Raw genomic sequence first — 22,865 nt, 5'->3', positions numbered from 1 at the left:
ATGAACGTCACATTTTCGTATTATAGTATGAAAAACATAAATGAATTACAAATGCAACAACTATTTTATAAAACAAAATCAAGTGAATTTGTTTATATGGAAACCTGAATTGTCATGAGTGGTAGTGTGGTTTGAAAACGTATTTCACTCACAAAATGTAATTTTAGCTGAATACTGCATAAGACCAGTGTACGTACAGTATATTAATATGCCAATGTTTAGTTTGCATTACGTTATATTGAATATCTGATGTCAGCGTGGTTAGTAAGTAAATTATTTTGTTGCTTTTTAACAAGTCTCTCTTTGCTATTTAAAAAAAACAAACTCCCCCCCAAAAAAACAGTCATATTATTTACACTTTTGCAACAACTACATGGGTGGCAGGCAGGCAAAAAAATACAACAAACGTACACAAAGCAGAGTCCAAGGTTGGCAGAGTAGGAGGACCCTGTTAAGCACTGTAGAAATATATTTGTTAAACTGCATTCTTGAAAAATAGTATGTAATTTGAGAACACACATCAAAACATAGTTTAAAAAAATAAAATTATATATATATATATAATATATATATATATATATATATATATATATATATATATATATATATATATATATATAAACCCTATAATATTTTCTGTAAATAAATTCCACCTATTTTCTGGTAGTAAGTTAGAATGCAGTGTATATTTGTGTGAATGACATTCTCCATATGTGTATGCTAATTTATTTTTAATTTGTTTTACAGAGTACAGTAGAGAGGAAAAAAGTATAAAGGCAGTCAGAATAGAGAGAGAGGAAGACAGAATAGCTAAGGGAGTTCACTTTGTGAGATTGTGTTGCATCACATGTACATACACATACAAGTGATCTCAAATGAGTCTTTGGTTCATGACTTTTTCAAAGCAAATGCCCCAAAATCAGATTTTGAACAAGACGCTGTTGCCACAACATCAATTGCTCCAACTACACAAACTGTCCAATGTGTAAGTAGTGAAGAAGACGTAGACATCAGCAATTCAAATCTATAAGTCCTTTCCTCACAGGAATAGAAACAAGGCAGAGAAGACTACCTGAACCTTCTGGTATTTCCCAGTCAATATCTGATGACCAAGAGCAAACCCATCGTAGACGTTTTCCACAAACATAACATGGACAAGAAGTTTTAAGTTTTAATCAGGACTGGTTCAGAATGTTCACTTGGATTGAATATAGTGTAACAACTAATGGGATATCCCGATATATAAATAAATAATAAATGATAAAACAACCAAATGATAAAACAACTTTTGTAATTGATGGCTTCTGTAACCGGAAGAAAGCTTTACAGAAAGATGCCGGATTGCATCTTCATAACACAAGAGGACATGATGAAAGTCAAGCAAGTTTAAATCGAAGCAACTTTCTAGAACTGATTAGATTAATTGGTGAACATGATGAAAAAATTCAGAAGAAGTTGAAGTATGGGCCCAAAAATGCTACCTACACCCACTCATCAATACAAAATGAACTCGTCAGTGTTATGGCCAACATTGTGAGAGAACAGATTAGGAGTGAAATTGAAACATCAGAGTGCTTTGCTTTAAAAGTAGAGGAAAGTAAAAATATGAGTAAACAGGAGCAGGAGTCCATAGTCCTTAGATACGTTCATGAGGAAGCTGTGTATGAAGGATTTCCTGGATTCCGGGCTGCAGAGTCTTTGAAAGCAAAATCACTGCTTCTATCCAAGAAGTCCTTGCTTGGATTGGTATAGATGGCCAAAAATGTGTTGTTCAGACTTATGATGGAGCAAGAGTAATGAATGAGCATGTAGGTCTCGTCCTAGTTCGAGTGATGCTGGGGAAAGAGGAGGTGGTCCTCTGCTATTCTGCAGAGAGGGAGAGTGCAGCAAGCTGGTCTTGATGGAGACCAGGGAGTCTTCGAAGTCCTCTGCCAGTTTTATCTCCTCTTTCAGGTTGGCCGGTTTGTGGCGCCATATCCACTCTTGCATTTCGGCGTCGACCACATGGCAAAACTGCTCCATGGCTATCACCTCGCCCATTTGTAATCACATTTTCTAGGTGGGGGTGAGTCAATGTACCATTTGGTTGCCCAAACGTTGGGCAACCACCCTGGGGCGGATGTCCTGCGGCTGTGGTACTCCTTAAATCTCACCCAGTGTGTTTCCCCTATGCTGTTCAGGTGGCAGAGAACTGCTTGTTTTACCAAGTCGTATTTGGCGGCATCTTTGTCCATCATGGCCTGGTAGGCTGCCTGAGCCTCCCCTATCAAACAGGGCCCTAGCTGGCTTGCCCAGTATTCTGGTGGCCATGACGCTGTGCTTGCTAACCGCTCAAACGCGTCGAGGTATGCTTCCGGGTCATCCTCCATCATAATCTTATGTGCCCTCGCACTTGGGGCTGACATCACGGGTTGTGTTTTTGCACTCGGCAGCATTCCATTCCCGACCCTCTCGATCAGGGCAGTGTAACGTGATCCATCCCGTGTTCTAACACCACGTGTGGCAAAGTGGGTTCCAGTGCGCATGTATAGGAGTGATGCGGTGATCAATGAAAGTCAGACAACTATAATCCAAAATGCAACAATGTTTATTTATACTCCTGGTCTGGTGACCACAAATAATAATCCCAGGCAATACACTGCAATGTGTATTGCACTGTTCTAAAACACGGGTTGCAGTCCCAAATAATAACACAGTCAATTTACACACACAAATACACACATGATCACAAGTCTTGAGTGAGTGGTTCAGTGCAAGTGGTGAAATACAATTTAGTCCGTGAACAATGGTGCAGTGTTGTCCAGGTTTGTGTTGACCTTGTGACTGCTCTGTCTAATAATCACAAATCAAGCACAGTATTAGCAATGACAAAAACAAACGCTCACTATATTATCACATTCCTTTCTCGGTCGCCTGTAACCATAACAAAGGAACAGATCATCTCGCTACGTCCCCTTGGTTAGTGATTGTAATCGCTCCTCCAATCCGTGGCTGCCACATCGCTTCCCTTCCGGTTCGATGACTTGGTGTACCGTAGCTCCTCCCCCTTTCAAGATGGACAACTTCCACATAACCCTGGGAATGAATTGTCTGGAAATCCAGTCCAGGGCATTCTGTTCTCTTTACACAGGTCGGGAGGGAGATTTATCACCAAGAATCATTTTGTGTCACAAACATCCACTCATTTTGTTGAGGTGTTGTAAGAGGGCTTATGCTTTTCTTAACCAGGATTCTCGGTTACTTTCTGCATATAGCTTCCGGCATAATTTAGGAAGTAGGTGTCGTGCTGGGGAATGCAATATCCTCTTAAACTTAATTTACTAGTATACTTATCATTCTGTTCTTTGTGAGGGTGGTGGTGGTGAGGGGTTTTAGAAGAGAAACTGAGATCCAAAGCACAATGTCTTCATGGAGAAAGGACAGTGGAATTGATCACAGTTGTCTTCCTAATTTTTGTACATATGATAAAATGCGTTGAAGTAGGCAAATCAGTTGCAAATGATATGTGATCTGTAATAGAATTTAAAATTGGACAACATTGGACATTTTAAGATGTTTTATATATTATAATGTCTTAAACAGAAAAGTGTATGATAAGATAAAAGAACAACTGTATATTCTATTATTCTAGCAGTGAGCAAAGTGCTTCCATTCTTCTGGTAGGATTTTTTTCTTATATTTCTGATGTTCCTAATGTCCTAGCTTTGATCAACAGGCTGTATGAAAGAGCAGAGGCATATGACATAAATCCGTGGTGCACCGTTTCTGCACTATGTAATTTATATATGCAGTGCCTTGCAAAAGTATTCAAACCCCTGACCAGTTCTCTCATAGTACTAAATTACAAATGGTACATTGAAATTTCGTTCTGTTCAATATTTTATTTTTAAACATTGAAACTCCTAATCAATTATTGTAAGGTGACATTGGTTTTATGTTGGGAAATATTTTTAAGAAAAATAAAAAACTGAAATATCTTGCTTGCATAAGTATTCAACCCCCACACATTAATATTTGGTAGAGGCACCTTTCGCTGCAATAACAGCTTTAGGTCTTTTGGGGTAAGTATGTACCAGCTTTTCACACAGTGTGGGAGTGATTTTGGCCCATTCTTCTTGGCAGATGTGCTCCAGGTTGTTCAGGTTGGTTGGATGATGCTTGTGGACCGTAATTTTCAAATAGTGCCACAGATTCTCAATGGGATTGCGATCAGGACTTTGACTGGGCCACTGTAGGACATTCACCTTTTTGTTCTTGAGCCACTCCAATGTTGCTTTGGCCTTGTGCTTGGGATCATTGTCCTGCTGAAAGGTGAATTTCCTCCCAAGCTTCAGTTTTTTAGAGGACTGAAGCAGATTCTCTTGCAGTATTTTCCTGTATTTTGCTCCATCCATTCTTCCTTCAATTGTAACAAGATGCCCAGTCCCTGCTGATGAGAAGCATCCCCACAGCATGATGCTGTCACGCCCATACTTCACTGTAGGGTTGGTGTGTCTTGAGGCATGGGCAGTGTTAGGTTTGCGCCACACATAGTGCTTTGAGTTTTGGCCAAAAAGCTCTATATTGGTCTCATCTGACCACAAAACCTTTTCCCACATCGCAGCTGGGTCACTCTCATGCTTTCTGGCAAACTCCAGACGTGCTTTCAGATGGTACTTTTTGAGTAACGGCTTCTTTCTTGCCACCCTCCCATACAGGCCAGTGTTATGCAGAGCTCTTGATATGGTTGACTGGTGCACCATTACTCCACTCCCAGCCACTGAACTCTGTAGCTCCTACAAAGTGATTGTTGGCCTCTTTGTGGCTTCTCTCACAAGTCTCCTTCTTGTTTGAGCACTGAGTTTTGAGGGACGGCCTTTTCTTGGCAGTGCCTGGGTGGTGTGATGCAGCTTCCACTTCCTGATTATTGATCCAACTGTGCTCACTGGGATATCCAAACACTTGGATATTATTTTGTACCCTTTCCCTAATCTATGCATTTGTATTACTTTATCTCTAACTTCTGTAGAATGCTCTTTGGTCTTCATTTTCCTTCAGATTCACAGCCTTACCAATGGTCCTTCAACAGTGGGGTTTTTATCCAGAAAATGTGACAGCAACTTTAATGGTTCACAGGTGGAGGCCAATGGTAAGGTAATTGTGTCCTTGTTAGGGCAATTTCTTTCATCGGTGCAAACTGGGAGCTTCCACAGCACAGGGGTTGAATACTTATGCAAGCAAGATATTTCAGTTTTTTATTTTTCTTAAAAATATTTCCCAACGTAAAACCAATGTCACCTTACAATAATTGATTCTGAGTTTCAGTGTTTAAAATAAAATATCAAACAGAACGAAATTTCAATGTACCATTTGTAATTCGGTAATATGAGAGAATTGGTCAGGGGTCTGAATACTTTTGCAAGGCACTGTATATATATATATATATATATATATATATATATATATATATATATATATATATATATATATATATATATATATATATATATATTTGTATTTGTATTTTAGGAGACTATTCTGGCAGCCGAGAGACCTACCTATGGCTCTTCCTTTGAACTGAACAAAAAAGACGTGTTTGTGAATGGTTACACCACAGATGACATCCACTTTGACAGTGTGGACCTGAGTGACCTGTGGGTGGAGACTAAGACTCCTGTTGCTGATGAGAATGATGTCATAGTGCTGGAGGAGAGCTCCAGTTCTGCATCCCCGTTACCCACAGACCCAACTATCGCAGAGCCCACCTCAGGAGTAGACAGTTCTGTCATTACATCCCTGCCAGGCACAGAGGGTAAGAGGGCTTTCTTGAAATAACATAGTTGAGATGCCACATCTTTTGTTGAGCAGAGTTCAAGTGCTCGATGGGATTCAGAAGTGGAAATAGTCTGGGCTACACACATAATCAAAATGTACTAGGTACATTGCATGTTACTAGGATAAGAATATTTCATTTATTCGAGGGCGTCACCCCCAGCATCCACAACTCTTCCAAATAATTTATTGCAGTTTATTGCAGGGCTGCTGTAGGGATTAGAATGCAGATTCTGACTTGATGTCTTCAAAATGTAGAAAAGCTATGACGTGTTTATGAAAGGTAAAACAAACCATTACACGTTCATTAAAAATAAATACATTTGATTTGTTTTTTTAAATCAGTATAAGCATTATTCCCTGGTCTAACCTCTGGTTTTATCTTTTTTGTAGATTCTGAAAATATAGAAGAAGAGGGCTTCCTTTTCAGTAATACTGTAGTTACTCTGAAGACACCCACATCCAGTCCAGTGAATGTAACCCCATACACTGTGCTCAACATTGAAAATCCAACCACTGTTGCTCCATCTCCTGCAACTACCCAAGCTGAAGAACCAGCTGTGCGCACATCCATGACAGAAACCCTGGTAACAGTAGCTCCAGAGAGTGGATTAAATGAAGGAGCAGAAATCACGGAGTCCTATATCCATACTACCCTTCCAAACCAGAAACCAGAGGCTCCGATAAATACAACTGATGAGATTCCCTTACTTGACAGCACATATTCCACAAATACATCTGCCTCTGATGCAGTGCCCACTGAAAGTGAGACAGACGTACCAGCCATGGTGTCACCCTCACAAGATCCTCCCACATCTTTGCCAACAGATGAAGCTTTAATTGTTACAACAGAAAGACCCATGATGGTCTCTCCTTCACAATATCCCACCACACCTTTTTCTTCAGATGAAGCTTTAGCAGTTGAAACAGAAAGTTCACTCATGGTGTCTCTATCTCAAGATCCTATCACACTTTTGTCACTTGATGAAGCTTTACCAGTAACAACAGAAAAGACAGCCATTGCAAGCAATCAGTTATTTGAAGAAGGGTCTGCTTCTGGGTTCTTCCACTCTGGACAAGCGGCAGGCGCTGAGGTTTGGCCTTGGGTTCCTGTGACACCTGATCTTATTTCCTTGTTAAGTACAAATGAGGAACCCAAAGAGAAGTTAATTCCTGATTACATCATTGATCCCCCAGATTTTGTGGATGAGAATTTTAATGATGTCACGCCATTAACTGAGGATTCATATATTGATTATGAACCCCCAAACATTGTATTTATTAACAACAGAACATGCAGTGAGAACTTAGGTATGCAAAAAGAGCTTTTGGACAGAGTTATTACCACTGAGGATATAAGGAATAAGCCTCACTATACTACCACTAATATAGCCCCTGTTTTTTTGACAATGGAGACGTTAACAGTGGAGCTCTCCATGCAGACCTCAGAGGCTTCTGGTAGTTATGACTACTATGTGAGTGAGCCAATCACCATGCTCACCCCAATCACTGATAATGCTCTCCCTAATGCACTGGAGGAACACACTACCATAGCTTATGTACTTGAAGGACCTTCTGCTAGGGGGCAACAATTTGTCACAGTCGGAGATGCATTTAGCAATGAAGAATTATTGGAAGTAGTGCCAACAACAGAGCTGACTACTACAGAGAAACTTCCAGCACAGTCAGTCGCCATGGGTCCCATGGTCACCGCACATCCTACTCCAGGGGAACCACTCACAGAGCTATTTAATAGAGAGGAGGAAGAAGCAGATTCACTCACTCTTACCCAGAGAGTTACAGAGACATCTACATTAGGCTTATACATGGGAAACACAATTACAGAAACATTCACAGTTGGGGAAGCCATTGTAGGACTGAGCACAGAAGAGCAACCTCACATAGAGCCATTCAGTAGAGATGAAGACCAGATGGGCCTGAAAATACCCATCAAAGAACAAGTCACAGTCACAGAATCACCAGTAACAGGCAATCCCACCATCGACTTCTCAAAAGAAGATCAACTGGCATTGGATTTGTCTGACTCACATACTCTTACTGTAGACTTGACAAGCAAAGAGACACCAGTCATGGAGTTATTTAGCACTGTACAACCAACCACAGAATCCCCCAATGATGAATCACCTTTCACTAAACACTCAGCCATTCCCCAACCAAATGTAGAATCTGCTACCGTGCTATCTGTGCTGACGGAACCTCCAGCTATATTCCAGTATGTACCTACACAAACTACACTGTTCGTACCAGATAAAATGTCTACAGCAGACAATGTGTTTACGGAAATCGTAAATGTGCCAAAGGACATTACTGAGCAACCCAATGTAGCTCTCACCCCTAGCCATACTGTGACAGAAATTTCCATTAATATAGGTGACAGCAATGAAGTGTATGCTTTAACTACGTCTCCCTTGCTGCATTCAACTACTGAACCCACAGATGACTTGATGGTAATCTCAGAATCATCTACTAAGAATCCCACCCAGCCACAGCTACCAGTAATTCCTGGTGAAAATGAGGACATCAGTTTGGCAGTGCTGGGAATACAGACATATGGACCAACAATACAAGACATTACCGGCCTCGATCATCCTGACCTGGTGTACCACCACACCGGGGTTAGCCATATAGAGGAAGAGAGCAGTGTGAAAACAGCAGTTAATGTACATGCTACAGACATGGCGAGTGTGGCCAAGTCTACAAATGGAAACATTACTCTACCAGCACGGGCGCTGGTGGTTTTCTTCAGCCTTAGAGTGACAAACATGATGTTCTCTGAAGATCTGTTTAATAAAAGCTCCCCTGAGTACAAAGCTCTTGAGCAACGATTCCTGGAACTGGTAAGTTAACATCTGCAGCAATGTCTTTCCATATTTAACTAATCAAGTTTATGAAATCTCATCAACTGCCCATATGTAAACTATTTCTGTGCTTGATATCTGTCTTTCCATGATGCAACCCTGTCTGTCTTTTCTGAGGTGTCCCTTCAACAGATGTAAATCAGAGGCAGACTGTTTAGGAAGATAGCCTCCAGTAAAGAGCTGAGTGCAACTGTATTAAATAAAATATGGGCAGTTTTGAGATAAGTGGTTATTATATAAGTATTTATATACTCAGGATAGACCAAAGTTAGATACAGCATACCACATCAATTAGGGAGGGGTCCCCTGCAAAATGAACAGATGCACAAGAAGGTCAGATGACATCCTGTGGAGGTTTAAACCCATATGCTCAAGACTCAGCATCTTTTATTAGCAATTAAACCTGTTTGTTTGCTCAGTAAAACATGGGAAACCCATTCCCTTTTTTTATTGTCTCATGTCCTTAACACTTGTTTGTACATTATGTTTGTGTTACTTATATGAAGTCTGTATTGTTCTAATAAATACAGCCCTTCTGCACCCCAGAGTGAAAATCATTTACAGAAGTTTTATGTTTAAGATTACAGTTACATTTTTCTATTAGATTTGGGGTTTCTGATGTGTATTCCACACCTGCTGCTGTGCTTTTAATAGGAACATGGTTAAAATAAACTGTTTTTGTTATCAAAGGTTTAATAATTATTAAGTCTTGAGAAAAGATGGGCTTTTTTAAACTGCAAACCATTTGTTTGTCACACAGCTGGTTCCTTACCTGCAGTCCAACCTCACCAACTTCCAAAATCTTGAGATCCTAAACTTCAGGAATGGCAGCATAGTAGTGAACAGTCGAATGAAGTTTGCTAAGTGGGTGCCCCGCAACGTTACAAATGCGGTCTACGTAATTCTGGAGGATTTCTGCAATACTGCTTATCAAACCATGAACCTTGCCATTGACAAATACTCCCTAGATGTGGAGTCAGGTAAAACTCCCTTCTGTTATCTTAGCATTGAAAGGTGTATGTTGTGATTGGGTGGCTCAGCTGCCATGGCAGTTTATTAGTGATAAAACAGGTATTTGATGCAATTTAAGACTCTATTATTTCATCAGACAATGCTTTACAAGCTGACTGTTATCCAGTATAGTATAGTATTTATTAAACAAGCATTGCTTATAGATCATTGACTTGTGGTGATGACATGAAATGAAAAGCTTACTGATTAATACATTGGGTTCCATACAACCATTTTATAGCTATTTATCTATTACTGCTTTGTTTCAAAAAGTGTTTATTTTATCGTATTTATTCCTTATTGAAGACTTGAGACCGATCAAGACTTGGTGTACGTACTAACTCACATATCCTGCATACATCAAATCAAACCGTTTGATTTTGTTTGTAGGCGATCAGGCTGACCCGTGTAAGTTCCAGGCCTGCAATGAGTACTCTCAGTGCTTAGTAAACCGCTGGTCGGGTGAGGCGGAGTGTGTCTGCAATGCTGGCTATTTTAGTGTTGATGGGCTGCCTTGTCAGAGTATCTGTGAGCTTCAACCAGACTTCTGTCTGAATGATGGAAAATGTGACATCGTCCCAGGCCAAGGAGCAATCTGCAGGTACTCTTTTACCTTGACCTTTGATTTTTGACTAGTCTTATTTGGCCACCAGTAAAATGAACAAGCAAGTACATCAATTTTATTTGGGATACAACTACAGTGGTATTATATCATCTTTGGTTTGTGTGGTTTCTAAATCCCAGTCGTTAGGACAGCCTTATGTGCAGTCATGGTCTTGAGACATGACATGACCGAATCTGAATCTCTGCCAAAAGAAATTTCCCTGTGCACAACGCAATTAGTGCTGGCATGCAAATGATACCAGCATCAAAGCAAACAGAATGCATTGCATACTCTGCTCCATGTGTATGCAGTTAACATTCCCATACATCCATACAACTAAATAATCCTAATTGTGGACTGGAGTGCACTGTTCACAAAGCCTTACCCCTCCTCATGAGAGTAATTTAAATAATTTTTTCATGAATATCTGATTTAATTTAGTCCAAGAAAAACATACTTTAATGCGTATCATCTCATGAGTTACAACTTTGTGAAGAGAGCCCCTGTCTTGAAAAGATCATCTGAGAATTTTTATATGTTTTTTTTCTGTGCTCAGGTGCCGTGTTGGTGAGAACTGGTGGTACCGCGGCGAGCACTGTGAGGAGTACGTCTCTGAGCCCCTGGTGGTAGGGATTGCCATTGCCTCGGTGGCTGGCTTCCTGCTGGTCGCTTCTGCTGTCATCTTTTTCTTATCTAGGACCCTGCGTGACCAGTACAGCAAGAATGGCATAGAGGAGCCTGTCGGGTGAGCAGTTTTAAAAAGCGCTTATCAACCTAGGAAAGGGGGAACAGATCATCACAGAACAACAGTCTTCTTATGTCTGTTTGACTGTCTGCCTATCCATTTAAAGAATATTATACAGGGTAATCTGTGCAATCAATGCATTTTGTTGGCCAGAACAGCTATATTATTACGGTTATACATTATTATGCCAGTAATACATTCCAAAGAGGCTGACAGTCATTAGTTCTATTCGTTTTAGTATATGTTTTCTCTTAGATTCTAACTGCTCCAAAGATAACAGGGCTGGCACTCCCCGTGCACAGCAGAAGAATGTAGGCTACTTTCCACGCTGTAGTGAAAGTACCTGTGATCAGCCAGGTATTAACTAGATCAACAATTGGTGATGAAATAGCCTTGGCCTCTATTTTGGTTAAACTGATATCTGTAAGGAGTGCAACTTCTTATTGGAATGTCCTGATTCTAACTACAAGTTGTCTATGCCATGTACTGTTTCCAGGCTGGTTTGCTTCAGGCTCCCAGGGCAAGATTGTGCATTTGAAGTGGCACAGACTTGTCTGTGGATCAGGCTCTCCAGATCCTAAATCATAAATATCAGGAAATCTGGGTCAGCCATGCTTTTTAAAAACTCAATTAGTATAATATAATATATCTACCATTCCCTTTTACTGAAGCTTTGAGTTTCTCTGTCTTCCCTTGTGTTGGTAACAGGTTCGGAGACAGCCTGGCGTCCATGGAGAAAGCATTGAAGTACAACCCTATGTATGAGAGTGACGCCACCACGGGCTACAGTCACTACTACAGGCGCTACCCGCATGTTCCTTCATACAGCTCAGCCAGTGCTGGGGCCTCTGCAGACTTCAGCAGCGAGGAGGTCCGGCACATCTATGAGCATAGCCAGCTCACCAAGGAGGTACTGAGCTCAACACAACATTATAAAACGTGTTTTAGTGCACTGCGCTGGCACAGGTTTGTAGTGCCCTGAGTCTCCTTGGGTCTATGTTCAACATAAATCTTCTCTTCTTGTATGCATGTCATTCATTTATTTTACAGCTGGCACTGTTCTTTTTAATACAAATTATCTGATTGGGCAAATTTGAGTTTTTATAAATGTTTTCTCTGTCTGTGTTTTAAACTTAGAGCAGATTTTGCTGGCAAAATGATTCATTAAATTAGCAAGAATTAAGGTTTTTAATTATTATTATTTTTAAAGTGAGCCACCTGTATATTAATAGAAATGTTAGTCAGTACAATTGGAAAACAAGAGTTAACACCATAGTTGTTGCTCTCTCATGTCTCTATCCACATAGGTCACAGCATAAACAACTTGGCACAAATATACTTTTTTATTTTTATGATTTTTCCTCCATAGGAAATTCAGGACAGAATACGAATAATAGAACTGTACACCAAGGACCGGCAGTTTGCTGAGTTTGTACGGCAGCATCAAATGTGAGTTCAGCTACTGTTTTAAACTTTGATTCATAGCAAATGTTATACTTTCATTTGAACACTGCTATTGTCCAGTTAGCCCAGTAAAGCGGTTTAAAAAACAATACAAATCTGTACTTTCTTTACTGTATTTATAAGGGGAGCTGTAAGGGGGTTGTTGGCATGTGGGCAGTGTTTTGAAATTGGACCTTTATTAGACTAGGGTCTGGGTACTGAGGTTCTGCAGTGTCTCCACTGAACATTGCAGTAATTCTGCAAACACAGAGCCAGTTTTATGAATACCCAAGTTTTAATCAAGGGGATGCTTGTGTAAAGAGTGAGCTGTGAGTGTTCTGCCATCAGAACCACATCTGCACCCCCATACAGCAGAAACTAAAAAACCCTCAAGCAGAACTTACAGTTAAATCTGGAAGTAGTTTAGTAATTATTAAAATCCTGAAATAAACTTAACATAATGTTCACACCTACAAAAAACAAATACATACCATGCTGATGCAATGATTTGCTGCTATTACTTTGTAACAGTTCAGCCATTTGCACTTCTTTCTTTAATTGACGTACTTATCTGTCATCTGCAGCAGTCACTGAAGTGTTCCAAATTACTTGATGTAAGTGTTGGAAAAATTCTTGTCTTGCTTTCACAGTCAGGCCTTGGATGTCAGAAGCCCTTCCAGTTAGTAGCATGGCAACCAGCAGAACAAAACAAGGCAAGTCGTGTAGCGTTTATTGCACAAAATACATGGCATTTCAAAAATACGGAACATGCACTAAAATAACCTTTTGGTACCTGTGACAGGGTCATGCTCGTGTCACGTGTGTTGGTCGCCACTGTTCAAGCAATAGAGAGAGACAACTGGGGGTGGAGTTGAAACGCTGGCATAGGCGCGCAAGATTTATTAATAACAAACAGAAAGAAAGTAAATAAAGGTGGTCATGTGAGGTTACCAGCCATGGTAATGCACAGAGGACAAATATAGCAAGCTGTACAAAAATGCAAAATAAAACGTACAAAAAGCTACAAAAAAAAAAGCACTACTCCCCTAATCAGGAGGCCCCACTGGAATCCACTTCTCTCTATACTGTAGGCTCTTGTTGCCTGAAACTAAACTCCGTTCCTACCCCACCCCGGTATACACACGCCCGCCGGCGGCTGCAGTTTCTTCTTGCGTGAATGCTGGAACTCTGACCCTGGTTAACCCATGCAGTAGTCAGCAGTCTCCAGTTCTCTCCAGTGAGATTCCAGATCTCGTAGCGCAGAGCCTCATGGCCTTGCAGCAGCCTCAATCCATCTAACACGGATGTTTTTGAACTGATGGACACTCGGTCAAAACCCGCTCACCTGCTGATTGAGGACAAGCACAGCCAATCACTTGCTGTCCTTCCCCTCAACCAAGCCTTGCAGGCAGCAAGTCTCAATCGAGCGCTCGTCTGTAAACATTTATTTAATTACACAAATCAACCCCACAAAGACACAATAAACCCATTCACATACAAATTACACAACACTAATTACCCATTGTGCAGGACAATCACCCTGTCAGAGTACCTTATAGGTTTGTCAAGGTTTGATCTTTTTCATCTTTGGTACAGTACTGTATATTAAGCAATAGTGTTGTACATTGTATGATAATCTGTAAATGCTGGTAACTGTAAACATTAGCCACTGTGGGTAAGTACAATTGAAGCCAAGTAAATAAATGAAGCCTCTTTTACTGTTTAGAAAGTACATGGGCATGTTGGTAGTTAAGGCATTAACCCCTGGACCAAAATGGTGCCAAATATTATTTTGGGAGTAGTTAGATAGCTATGCATTTTCAGCTTTTCCAGACATGTGTTCATACAACTCAATGAGGAATTTAGTTTCATAATATTAGGTGTACCACTGCACTTATTTAGTGAGCAAAGGGTATGAATGTAGTTAAATGGACAATAAATTCCTTAACCTTTCTGCATGCCTTGCTTATTAAATCACTTACTAATTAAATCATTTTTTAAGAGGATACAATGATATTTTTAGACATACCAAGATATTTAGTCAGCAAGAAGGCTGGGGAGGGTAAAATAGACAATGAATTACACACCGTAGTCATTCAGTATTTGTGTGTATTTTACAGGGATGAACTCTTGATTTTTTTTTTTGCTTGTAGGAAAATGCCTTGGTAAATGGAGGAAAGAATGGGCAATGCTGTGTGCCCAGAAAAATGTAATGTTTCCGCTGCCATGGCCACCAGATCAAGGACGCCATTAGAGAATATCTAGCTCTGAAGTGTTTGTGTGTTTTGTCCAATTTCGTCAAAATCCATTAAGAAAAAATGGCTAATGTTGCTGCCCTGGTAAATAATACAACAACAAAAAAATGATTGCATTTAATGTGTGTGTGGTTTTTTTTTTTGGATGAAGTGAACATGATTTGCATTGCTATTTTTTAAATGTGTATTATTGCTGTTCTTTAGCATTGCAGCCATTAACTTTCCTGTTAACAGTATTTCATGATGGTTTTTACACATGTTGTGTACTTTCCCCCCATTGCAAAACTTCTCAAACATCACTGCTTTAGAGCATTACAGGTTAGAAACGGTGGGACATGCATGTAAATGATCCTTCACCGGTGCAGCCTGTTAGTGCCTTCATCTGGTTCTACAGCAAGTGCTGGCATACTTAGTGTTGGTCTGTCAGGATCCTCCACAAGGGACAATCTGACCACTACAGAAATAGATACCAGTGGGTTTGAATCTTGAAAGATTTTAGTAATGAAGCTCACAACACTATATGCATTTGTATATTTAAAATATATGTATCTGGGGGGAGGTTGGGGTCCCCCCAAGTGGCTCATCCAGTTAAAGCTCTGCCTCTGGGAGCACAGGATAAGTCAGACAGCTTGGACAGCACCAGTTCGTGTCCAGGCTGTGCAAAGCCAAGGGGGGCAACATTGGCTCTGATGCTTCCAGGTTGGTTATGTGCTGGCTGCTCCGTTATAAAACTTTATAAAAGTTTACCATAGTAATCATCACAGTGTAATAAAGCATAGGGAGGCACAGTAAATCATAAGGTGAACCATGGTAAAAATATAGTATAACCATAATAAATACATAGTATAAGCATGCATATTTTCTTGGTATTGCGTTATGTTTACATAGAGAGAGAGTGTGAGTGTTTTTTTTTTTTTACAGTATTCTAGAATCAGCGATTTGCTGATTGCAGTGTTATTTATTATGTTATTTAATAGTATTAACATAAGTATTTATTTTAATTAAGAAAGATATTTTATACAAAGAGAACTTACCTTGCAAGGAAACACAGCTGCAAAGCAAATGTAGTGGAGTATAAATGTGATTGCTTGTAGTGGACTGCCACAGAGCGCTTATGTTTTAATACATTGCTTTAATACAAGTACATTCTGCTAGATTCGGGGAAACAGCAAAACTAGTATTGCATAGTTTACTGTTTGTTTATGTGAAGTGAAAAACAAGTGAAAAACAAGGTATTCAAGTAGGATTTCTGAACAGAAGCTAGGTTGGATGTGTTGCGGTTGAGTTATGGCAGGATTGTATGTTTCTGTACATATATTGATAACATTAGTTCAGCTCTTAATAGCCAATATATTTTACATTACATTTTATACAAGAAAACGATTACAATTATTAACAAGGCATAGGATTTAATTAAGTCTTTTCCAACTATGTAACTGAGTCAGGTGAACTGATAATGTATTTGACACCACTTAGGCCATCATATTATATGTCTTTTTAATAAAGGTTTATTTAGTTATAGAAGTTTTTACTATATACAAAAATAACAATAAGCAACTGGACAAAAAACCAAAAAACTTCTTGGACTGTGAATACAATGTCTTTCCAAGAAAGTGTAGGAGTTTTGTGTTACTTCTTGTATTAACTCATAAAAATCCTATTGATCTGGTCTGGTAACATTAAACTACACGTTTATTGTACATAAAATGGTCATTTTGTATCTAAAGCAATGCTTCCTTATTTTTACAATATTAAACATCTTTGAACTACTATGTGTCCCTTTGTTTCTTTCTCTGCACTAACCATTTCATCCATTTACACAGGGGTTACTGCTTTTGCCTAGTTATACAGACCCCAAAAAACAAAACAAGATCTGCACATCTGCAGTGAAAAGCAGGGGTAGGTCTACATGTTTAGATGTGGTTCAGAAACATTTACCAGCAACTATAAATCATTAGAATTGGTAACAAGATAAAGTTAGATTTAATGTGCCCATTAGTCAAAGAACCAAAGCTTGTTTCTGGCAAGGTATATCAAGTTTAATTCTTGGAAGATCCGAATATTTTGCCAATTGAAAATCTCACTTTTTCAAAACTAGCTTTAAAGCCTATATTCATTAGAAACATCGTTCTACAACTGAAAGAACATCACAAAACACCAGTTTAACTGCATGTAACTATATTTTAAATAGTAAATAAGAGGCATATAATTCATCACAGCAATGCATGTATCTTAGGAGTACTGTAGATGCTCTTAAGCCTGTGGCAAAACAACACACAATAAGCATCTGGTAAGACACACTTTTGAAACTGAATTTAACAGTTTTTGTGATGAGATTAAATTATAACCAAAATCCTTCCTTTGTACAAGTCAGAGTCTCTTCAGTTTTTCTAAATACCAATGGCTTTTTATGTCACATTTCATGTTCATGCACTGACATAAAGAAAATCCATATTACAAAGACTGTGATAACCATTATTCAAACTATTGTTCCTAAATTCTGAATAGACATTTAATAATTCAAAATATTAAAAAAAAATGCTACACACCCAACACTAGTTATATAGCTTGAGAAAGCCGTATCCGACTGTTTGAAACTTCAGTACTAAAAAGCAATGTGTCTGCGACTGGAATATCTTTTCTACAGAAAATGTCCCCAATACATTTTCAATGCACTATGGGAAAACAAGGGGCATATCGACCCAGCATTAACCTCAGTGCTAAGTGTAGTATTTATTTGTACAGGGAAAATTAAATTACTAAAGTGCATGTAATGAATGAGATATCTGAAGCGTTCTAACATCAATGTTTTGAGATATTTAAAGAAATTAAGCAGGACGACTGCTTTGCGAACACGACCCAACATATTTTGATGTCCTTTATTAGCTTTTTAGTTGAATTAATGATAAGAAAAGGTTCAAGAGACTTTTTTTATCACTGGGTTACTAATATAATTTATCACCCCTTTAATACACACATAGGAACATAAAACAGGCAATTTGTTTTAACTTGACTTCATGTATATGAATTGAAGCCTACTTGCTGGTCTCAAACCAACACAAGCACAGGGACACAAGCACAGGGACACAAGCAATGATGCAAGACACATGTGAAGGTGATTAAGAAAAGCATCTTGTGTGGATTACTGGGACAGGATTTAAGGACATCAGCCCTGATTTAAACCTCTATGACAAATATAACTGGACACTAAATGCAATGCTTTACATGACCTCTTTGGTTATACTAGATTGTGGCGCAATATATACATATACACAATGTAACAGTCTAACAAATACAATAATTAAAAATAAATAATATACATTAAACCACAACCTGATATTATCAGCAGAAGGTAGCAGCTCACTAATGTTATTCAGGGGGTGTAGCCAGTGTTTAAAATGTCAAAGGGTTAATTTAATTTAATAAACCTGTTATCAGTATACTCTAGGATTCTAGCTGTTACAATTACATGATCTGTGTATGTCTCAGTTGCTATCTTTAAAAAAAAAAAGAAAAATTAACCAGAGGTGCAGCAGCTTTGTTTTCTTAACATTAAAATGGGTTTATTCCTCCTGAAAACACATGGAGCCAAACTAAAGAAAACCAACCAAAAGATACAAGCCTTAATAAGAAGTGGCAGGTAATCTAATTTTGAACCCTGGAAGAACAGCAGCTGTTATTTGTGAACCGATGAGATCCTTGTGAGTCATCAGTTGAGGGTCAGAAAGGAGAACTCTGAGGCCCAAATTTATAAAGGAAAAAACCGACTGCAAAAAGCCATGTAATGTGTGTGTTCAGTACGGCCGCACTCGGTGTCAAAATAACGACCTATTTTATAAGACTAATTAGGTGAAACAGGCGATTCTGCAATCAACCAATTTAAATACCCCTCACTGCAATTAATGGTGGAGAATTACACACCTCTCACAATAAATAACGAGTTTGGTCAACCTTGCATGTGTAGGCTACACATTCCAAAAGAAAATGAATGGCACACAAAGCCCTTAGCCCGGTACTAGCCATGGTGATGAGGATGCTCAGAAGCGAAAACTGAAATTTACCAATATGGAATTGGAGATTTTGGTACAAGCAGTACTTGTAACACATGAAGATGTGTTACAAGCTCGAAATACATCACCAGAACAAATGAATACAATATTGAATGTGTTGTGGCTTCTTAATAAACAAATGTGCTACTTCTGAGTTTGCAGTCTAGGTTGCTTATACATTATGACGCATCATCCAGTTACTGTGCTTAGTTCAACTTCTTATTTCGTATAGAATAATTCCAGGCATATAGACTTTTCAAACTTCAGAAACAATAAGTTTTATTTACTTACATCCATGGCAGTCAAACGGGTGGATAATCCTTCCAATATTGTACAGCAATATGTTCAGCAACAATACAGCTGCATATGAACAGTCTTCAGTTTAATTACAACTTCAATCTTCTTAAAGTCTTGTGCAATTACAACTCTCCTTAAGTTTGTCTGTATTTCTTACTCTATGTATGATTTTAAAGCATATCTGTATGGTATATATGGTCAAAAAACTGTGCTCTAGATACAATCTAACTGAGTCATCTGACCCTCTGTCTTTTTTATACCGTTTTCTTTCTTTCCTGAACCAGTATTGTCAAATACCAGAATGCTATATTACAAAAAATACATTCTGTAGGCATTACTAAAATAACGGTGGAGGATGAGCCCTCATTGTATACAAGACTTTTTCTTTCGTGCGCCTCGGAATATCGTTCCATCTTTTCTTAATCTCCTCCACCGTTCTTTTAATAATGCCTACACTCTAAGAAGGCTCTCGTTAGAACCATGCATTACCACTATGGGGAGACCTTTTTGGGTGCTTCCAAGAACATTTTTTTACATGGATTCTATATTCTCTATTTGCAGACTTTCTGTTTTGTCATGTAAGCTATGGAAGATGTATTGAAAAGTGAAGTTTGCAAAACAATAAGATACTGGTATTATAAACCGTAATTTTCAAACTGACTTGATCAGAAGGGTTAAAAGGGGTTTTGCAAAATGTTATTAAATGTTTCTTTGTCATTGAAAACGATGTCTCCTTCTTGCTGCAGACAAGTCTCCCACATCACCTTGCCTTTTATATAGACAAATTAACGCCTACTTTTCAAAGTTCTTAAAATAATCAAGTAAATACGAGGCCCGCAATTACCGGCAGCTTTAATAAATTAAACACAATATTTAATTGACCTAATTTGGAAAATCCCCTCCCAATTTTTGTTCATAAATGCCCCAGAATTACATATGCATATAAAAAATTACATATGCATCAAGGGCTAAAGCGCACAGAGACTTTGCCCCTGCAAATCACGTGTTAATTGTGTGTTTATGCCATTGCATGTGTTTTATAAATCCCATCCAAGAATTCAGAACCCTCAGCGCAGTTTTACGGTCTTAAAACATACGCAATCCTTTTATAAATCTAGGCCTGTTGGCTCCTGAAAAGTTCACTTTGTATTATACATCCCAAGAGGCATCAAATGACACCCTGTTGGGCTGTAAACAGCATAACAAAATTATAGAAAATGGCAGAAGTACAGTGACAAACTAAGACAGGGATATGGGCCTTTAAATGTTCTAATAATCTTGTTTCTAAGCAACAAGAGTTACCACCCTATCCCAAGGTTCCAAATTCGACTGCATGCCAGTTGAAATTCTGTTTAGGTTCACAGATCTCAACGCTGTAAGTTAGGAAAGGAGGCTTCACAGGCCTTTTGTAAAAACTGTAACAGAAGCCCTGCTTTTAGCTGAGCATTAGAATTTCAAAATCTCACGCATGGTTAGATAAAATAGAAGATGATGTTGCCGATGTGTTGTAACTGGAAGAGGAGGTGTTGAAGAAACATTCTACCTGGGGCTTTCAAGTCCAGACCAAGTTTGTAACAGCTGAATATAAAATATCCTGTAGATTATTTATAAGTCATCTCATTGACTATGTTATAGTTTGTGCTAAAGAAATCAAGAAATCCAGACAAGTTAAACCAGAGCCATTTTGGACATGCTCTAGTTTGTAGTATCCTTCAGACCCACGGGCCCTCTAGAAAAACAAAGCAGACATTCATCAGAAACCGAAATCATCTGCCGTAAAAATAACCTTCAGCAACAGACCGGACTCTGAGGCACAGCTCTGTCACATGGGGCACTCTGATGCACAGCTTTGTCACATCAGCACCCAGTCTTCAGTAGCGACAGGTGGAGTCTGGTTTGGAGACCCACCATCTGCCTTTCTCATTACTGTCCAATAGACAGTAATGAGATTAACCCAGTTTAGATTACCTGGTGGCAGTTATCAATTTTAAAACTACATAATCTCTGACCTTTTTCCTTGGTGATTTATTAGTTTAAAACGGGTAAAAGATATCCAAAGTAATTATGCATATCTATCTATCTATTGGAGTTGCACCAATGATCCAAATTATCAATTAATCAAAATGAGGGACATGCTTAATACAAACCTAATTTTGCCTCAGGAAAATGAAAGGGCAATACAGAACTGTTTAATCCTTTTACTTTTAACTTTTTTTCATATTGCATGTACCTTAAACTGTGATATATAACTTAAATGAAAGGGTATATTTTCAACACAACACAACAAAGGTAAGGTGAAATATCCAGGTCACAGTTATAAACTCTTTATACATGTATTTTTTTTAGGGTTTTTTTGGTGAAATTATTATTATTTTTTTTAATCTTATAAATGTGGGAGACATTTTCCGAATCGTATTTTTTTATTTGTAACATGTTTAAGACACTGTGCTAATGTTAAAACAAAAGCAATCCTACAGCCTTAGATAGTTTACATTTCTTTTCACACCAGTGCTTGTGAAGGCATCTGCACTGCCGCTCAATCCTAGCTACCAGCGCTGAACGGGCTTAGCTGCTGAAGAAAAAAAAAGTCACAATAAAACACAGTTCATAAACATTAAACGGTTGACCTCAGCTATTGCAAATTGTTACCCAGTAGTTATATCAAGAGTGTTTTGGAGTCTAGTTTTCCTTGTATGCTGAAAAAAAAGTGTGACATTTTTCCCAGTGACTTGATCCAGAACACCTTCTGGGTCTGGAAATAAAGAAACACCACTGTTATGGTAATTAAAATGGACTCCAGTAAATCCTGATGCCAGGATTCTTTCTTGATAATTTATGTCTCTGATCCATTGAACCAGCTGGAAGTAATGTAGGGGGATATTTATTTATTTATTTATAATTCCAATTGTTTGCAGAAACCCCCAACCATGTGAAATTTGGCAAATAATTATTGGAACTTTCTACATTAATTCTGATATATATAGGCTTTAATTCAGTTTTACCGATGAGAGCCCAACACAACAACTAGAAATATATACAGTTTGTAAGGACAGCACTGCTCTCCAAAATGTATCATAGAGCAATGTTTATCCTTAATGCCAGCACTAGAACTTACCAGGGCCATATTAATAAATGGGCCAACCATATTCTATGAAATTAACTGCATCATTATTTGTGTTATCAATTCTTACTTCCACAAATCAAGGTCAGAATAAAAAGGCCTTTATTGAAGAATGTTACTTACTTTAAGGTATTTTCCTGTACCAGAGCATAACACTGCTTCTGAGGCCTTGGCAAAGGAAAGGTGTTGCCAATCTTGCACTGAATTGGTTTAGACTTCCCTTGAAAAGGTACTGATTTTGAGGTTGTTTTTGGATGGTTAGCTGGTGATGGGAGGATAACACACCAGCATGCAAACGAGGGCGTTATGCAGTTTTAACTCGGTTGGTGTAATAATTGGAACAAGGAATAGTCTTGTGTACACAATGAGCAATTGCACAATCCAGATTCTCAGTAGGTAATCAACAGTATGACACCTTTCTTTCAGACACACCTTTTCATGATACAGGACAGTACTGACATTACATAAACATTTCCTTTAAAGATGATTTCAAAAAGCCTGGGAAGGCTTAGTTGTCCAGCCCATCACATACAATAAGTCACCTCATCCCCTTTCCAGGTCCCGCCAAGATAAAAATAGCCAGCTTACATGCAGATGATGGTCACTTGGCTCATTGGAAGAGCAAGGGGGAGAAGGAGGACAAGATAATC

At 38.7% G+C, this 22,865-nt stretch overlaps 1 protein-coding gene across 1 annotated transcript in view; it reads left to right on the top strand.

The window, feature by feature from the left end:
* LOC121328184 (interphotoreceptor matrix proteoglycan 2-like) overlaps nt 1-16,516 on the top strand; it is a gene marked incomplete at its 5' end in the record, with an annotated part of 33,199 nt that extends 16,683 nt beyond the window's left edge. The window contains 9 exons of the mRNA XM_041272745.1: nt 5,509-5,791; nt 6,205-8,669; nt 9,451-9,670; nt 10,092-10,302; nt 10,862-11,050; nt 11,759-11,960; nt 12,420-12,499; nt 13,144-13,206; nt 14,647-16,516. Coding sequence (XP_041128679.1) covers nt 5,509-5,791; nt 6,205-8,669; nt 9,451-9,670; nt 10,092-10,302; nt 10,862-11,050; nt 11,759-11,960; nt 12,420-12,499; nt 13,144-13,177 — 3,684 coding nt within the window. The remainder of the gene's footprint in view (nt 1-5,508; nt 5,792-6,204; nt 8,670-9,450; nt 9,671-10,091; nt 10,303-10,861; nt 11,051-11,758; nt 11,961-12,419; nt 12,500-13,143; nt 13,207-14,646) is intronic.
* Between the last annotated feature and the right edge of the window lie 6,349 nt (nt 16,517-22,865).

This window comes from Polyodon spathula, chromosome 15 (assembly GCF_017654505.1).
Source record: "Polyodon spathula isolate WHYD16114869_AA chromosome 15, ASM1765450v1, whole genome shotgun sequence".
Taxonomy (NCBI): Eukaryota; Metazoa; Chordata; class Actinopteri; order Acipenseriformes; family Polyodontidae; genus Polyodon; species Polyodon spathula.
Note: the sequence above shows the minus strand (reverse complement) of the source record. Positions and strands in the feature narration are given on the sequence as shown.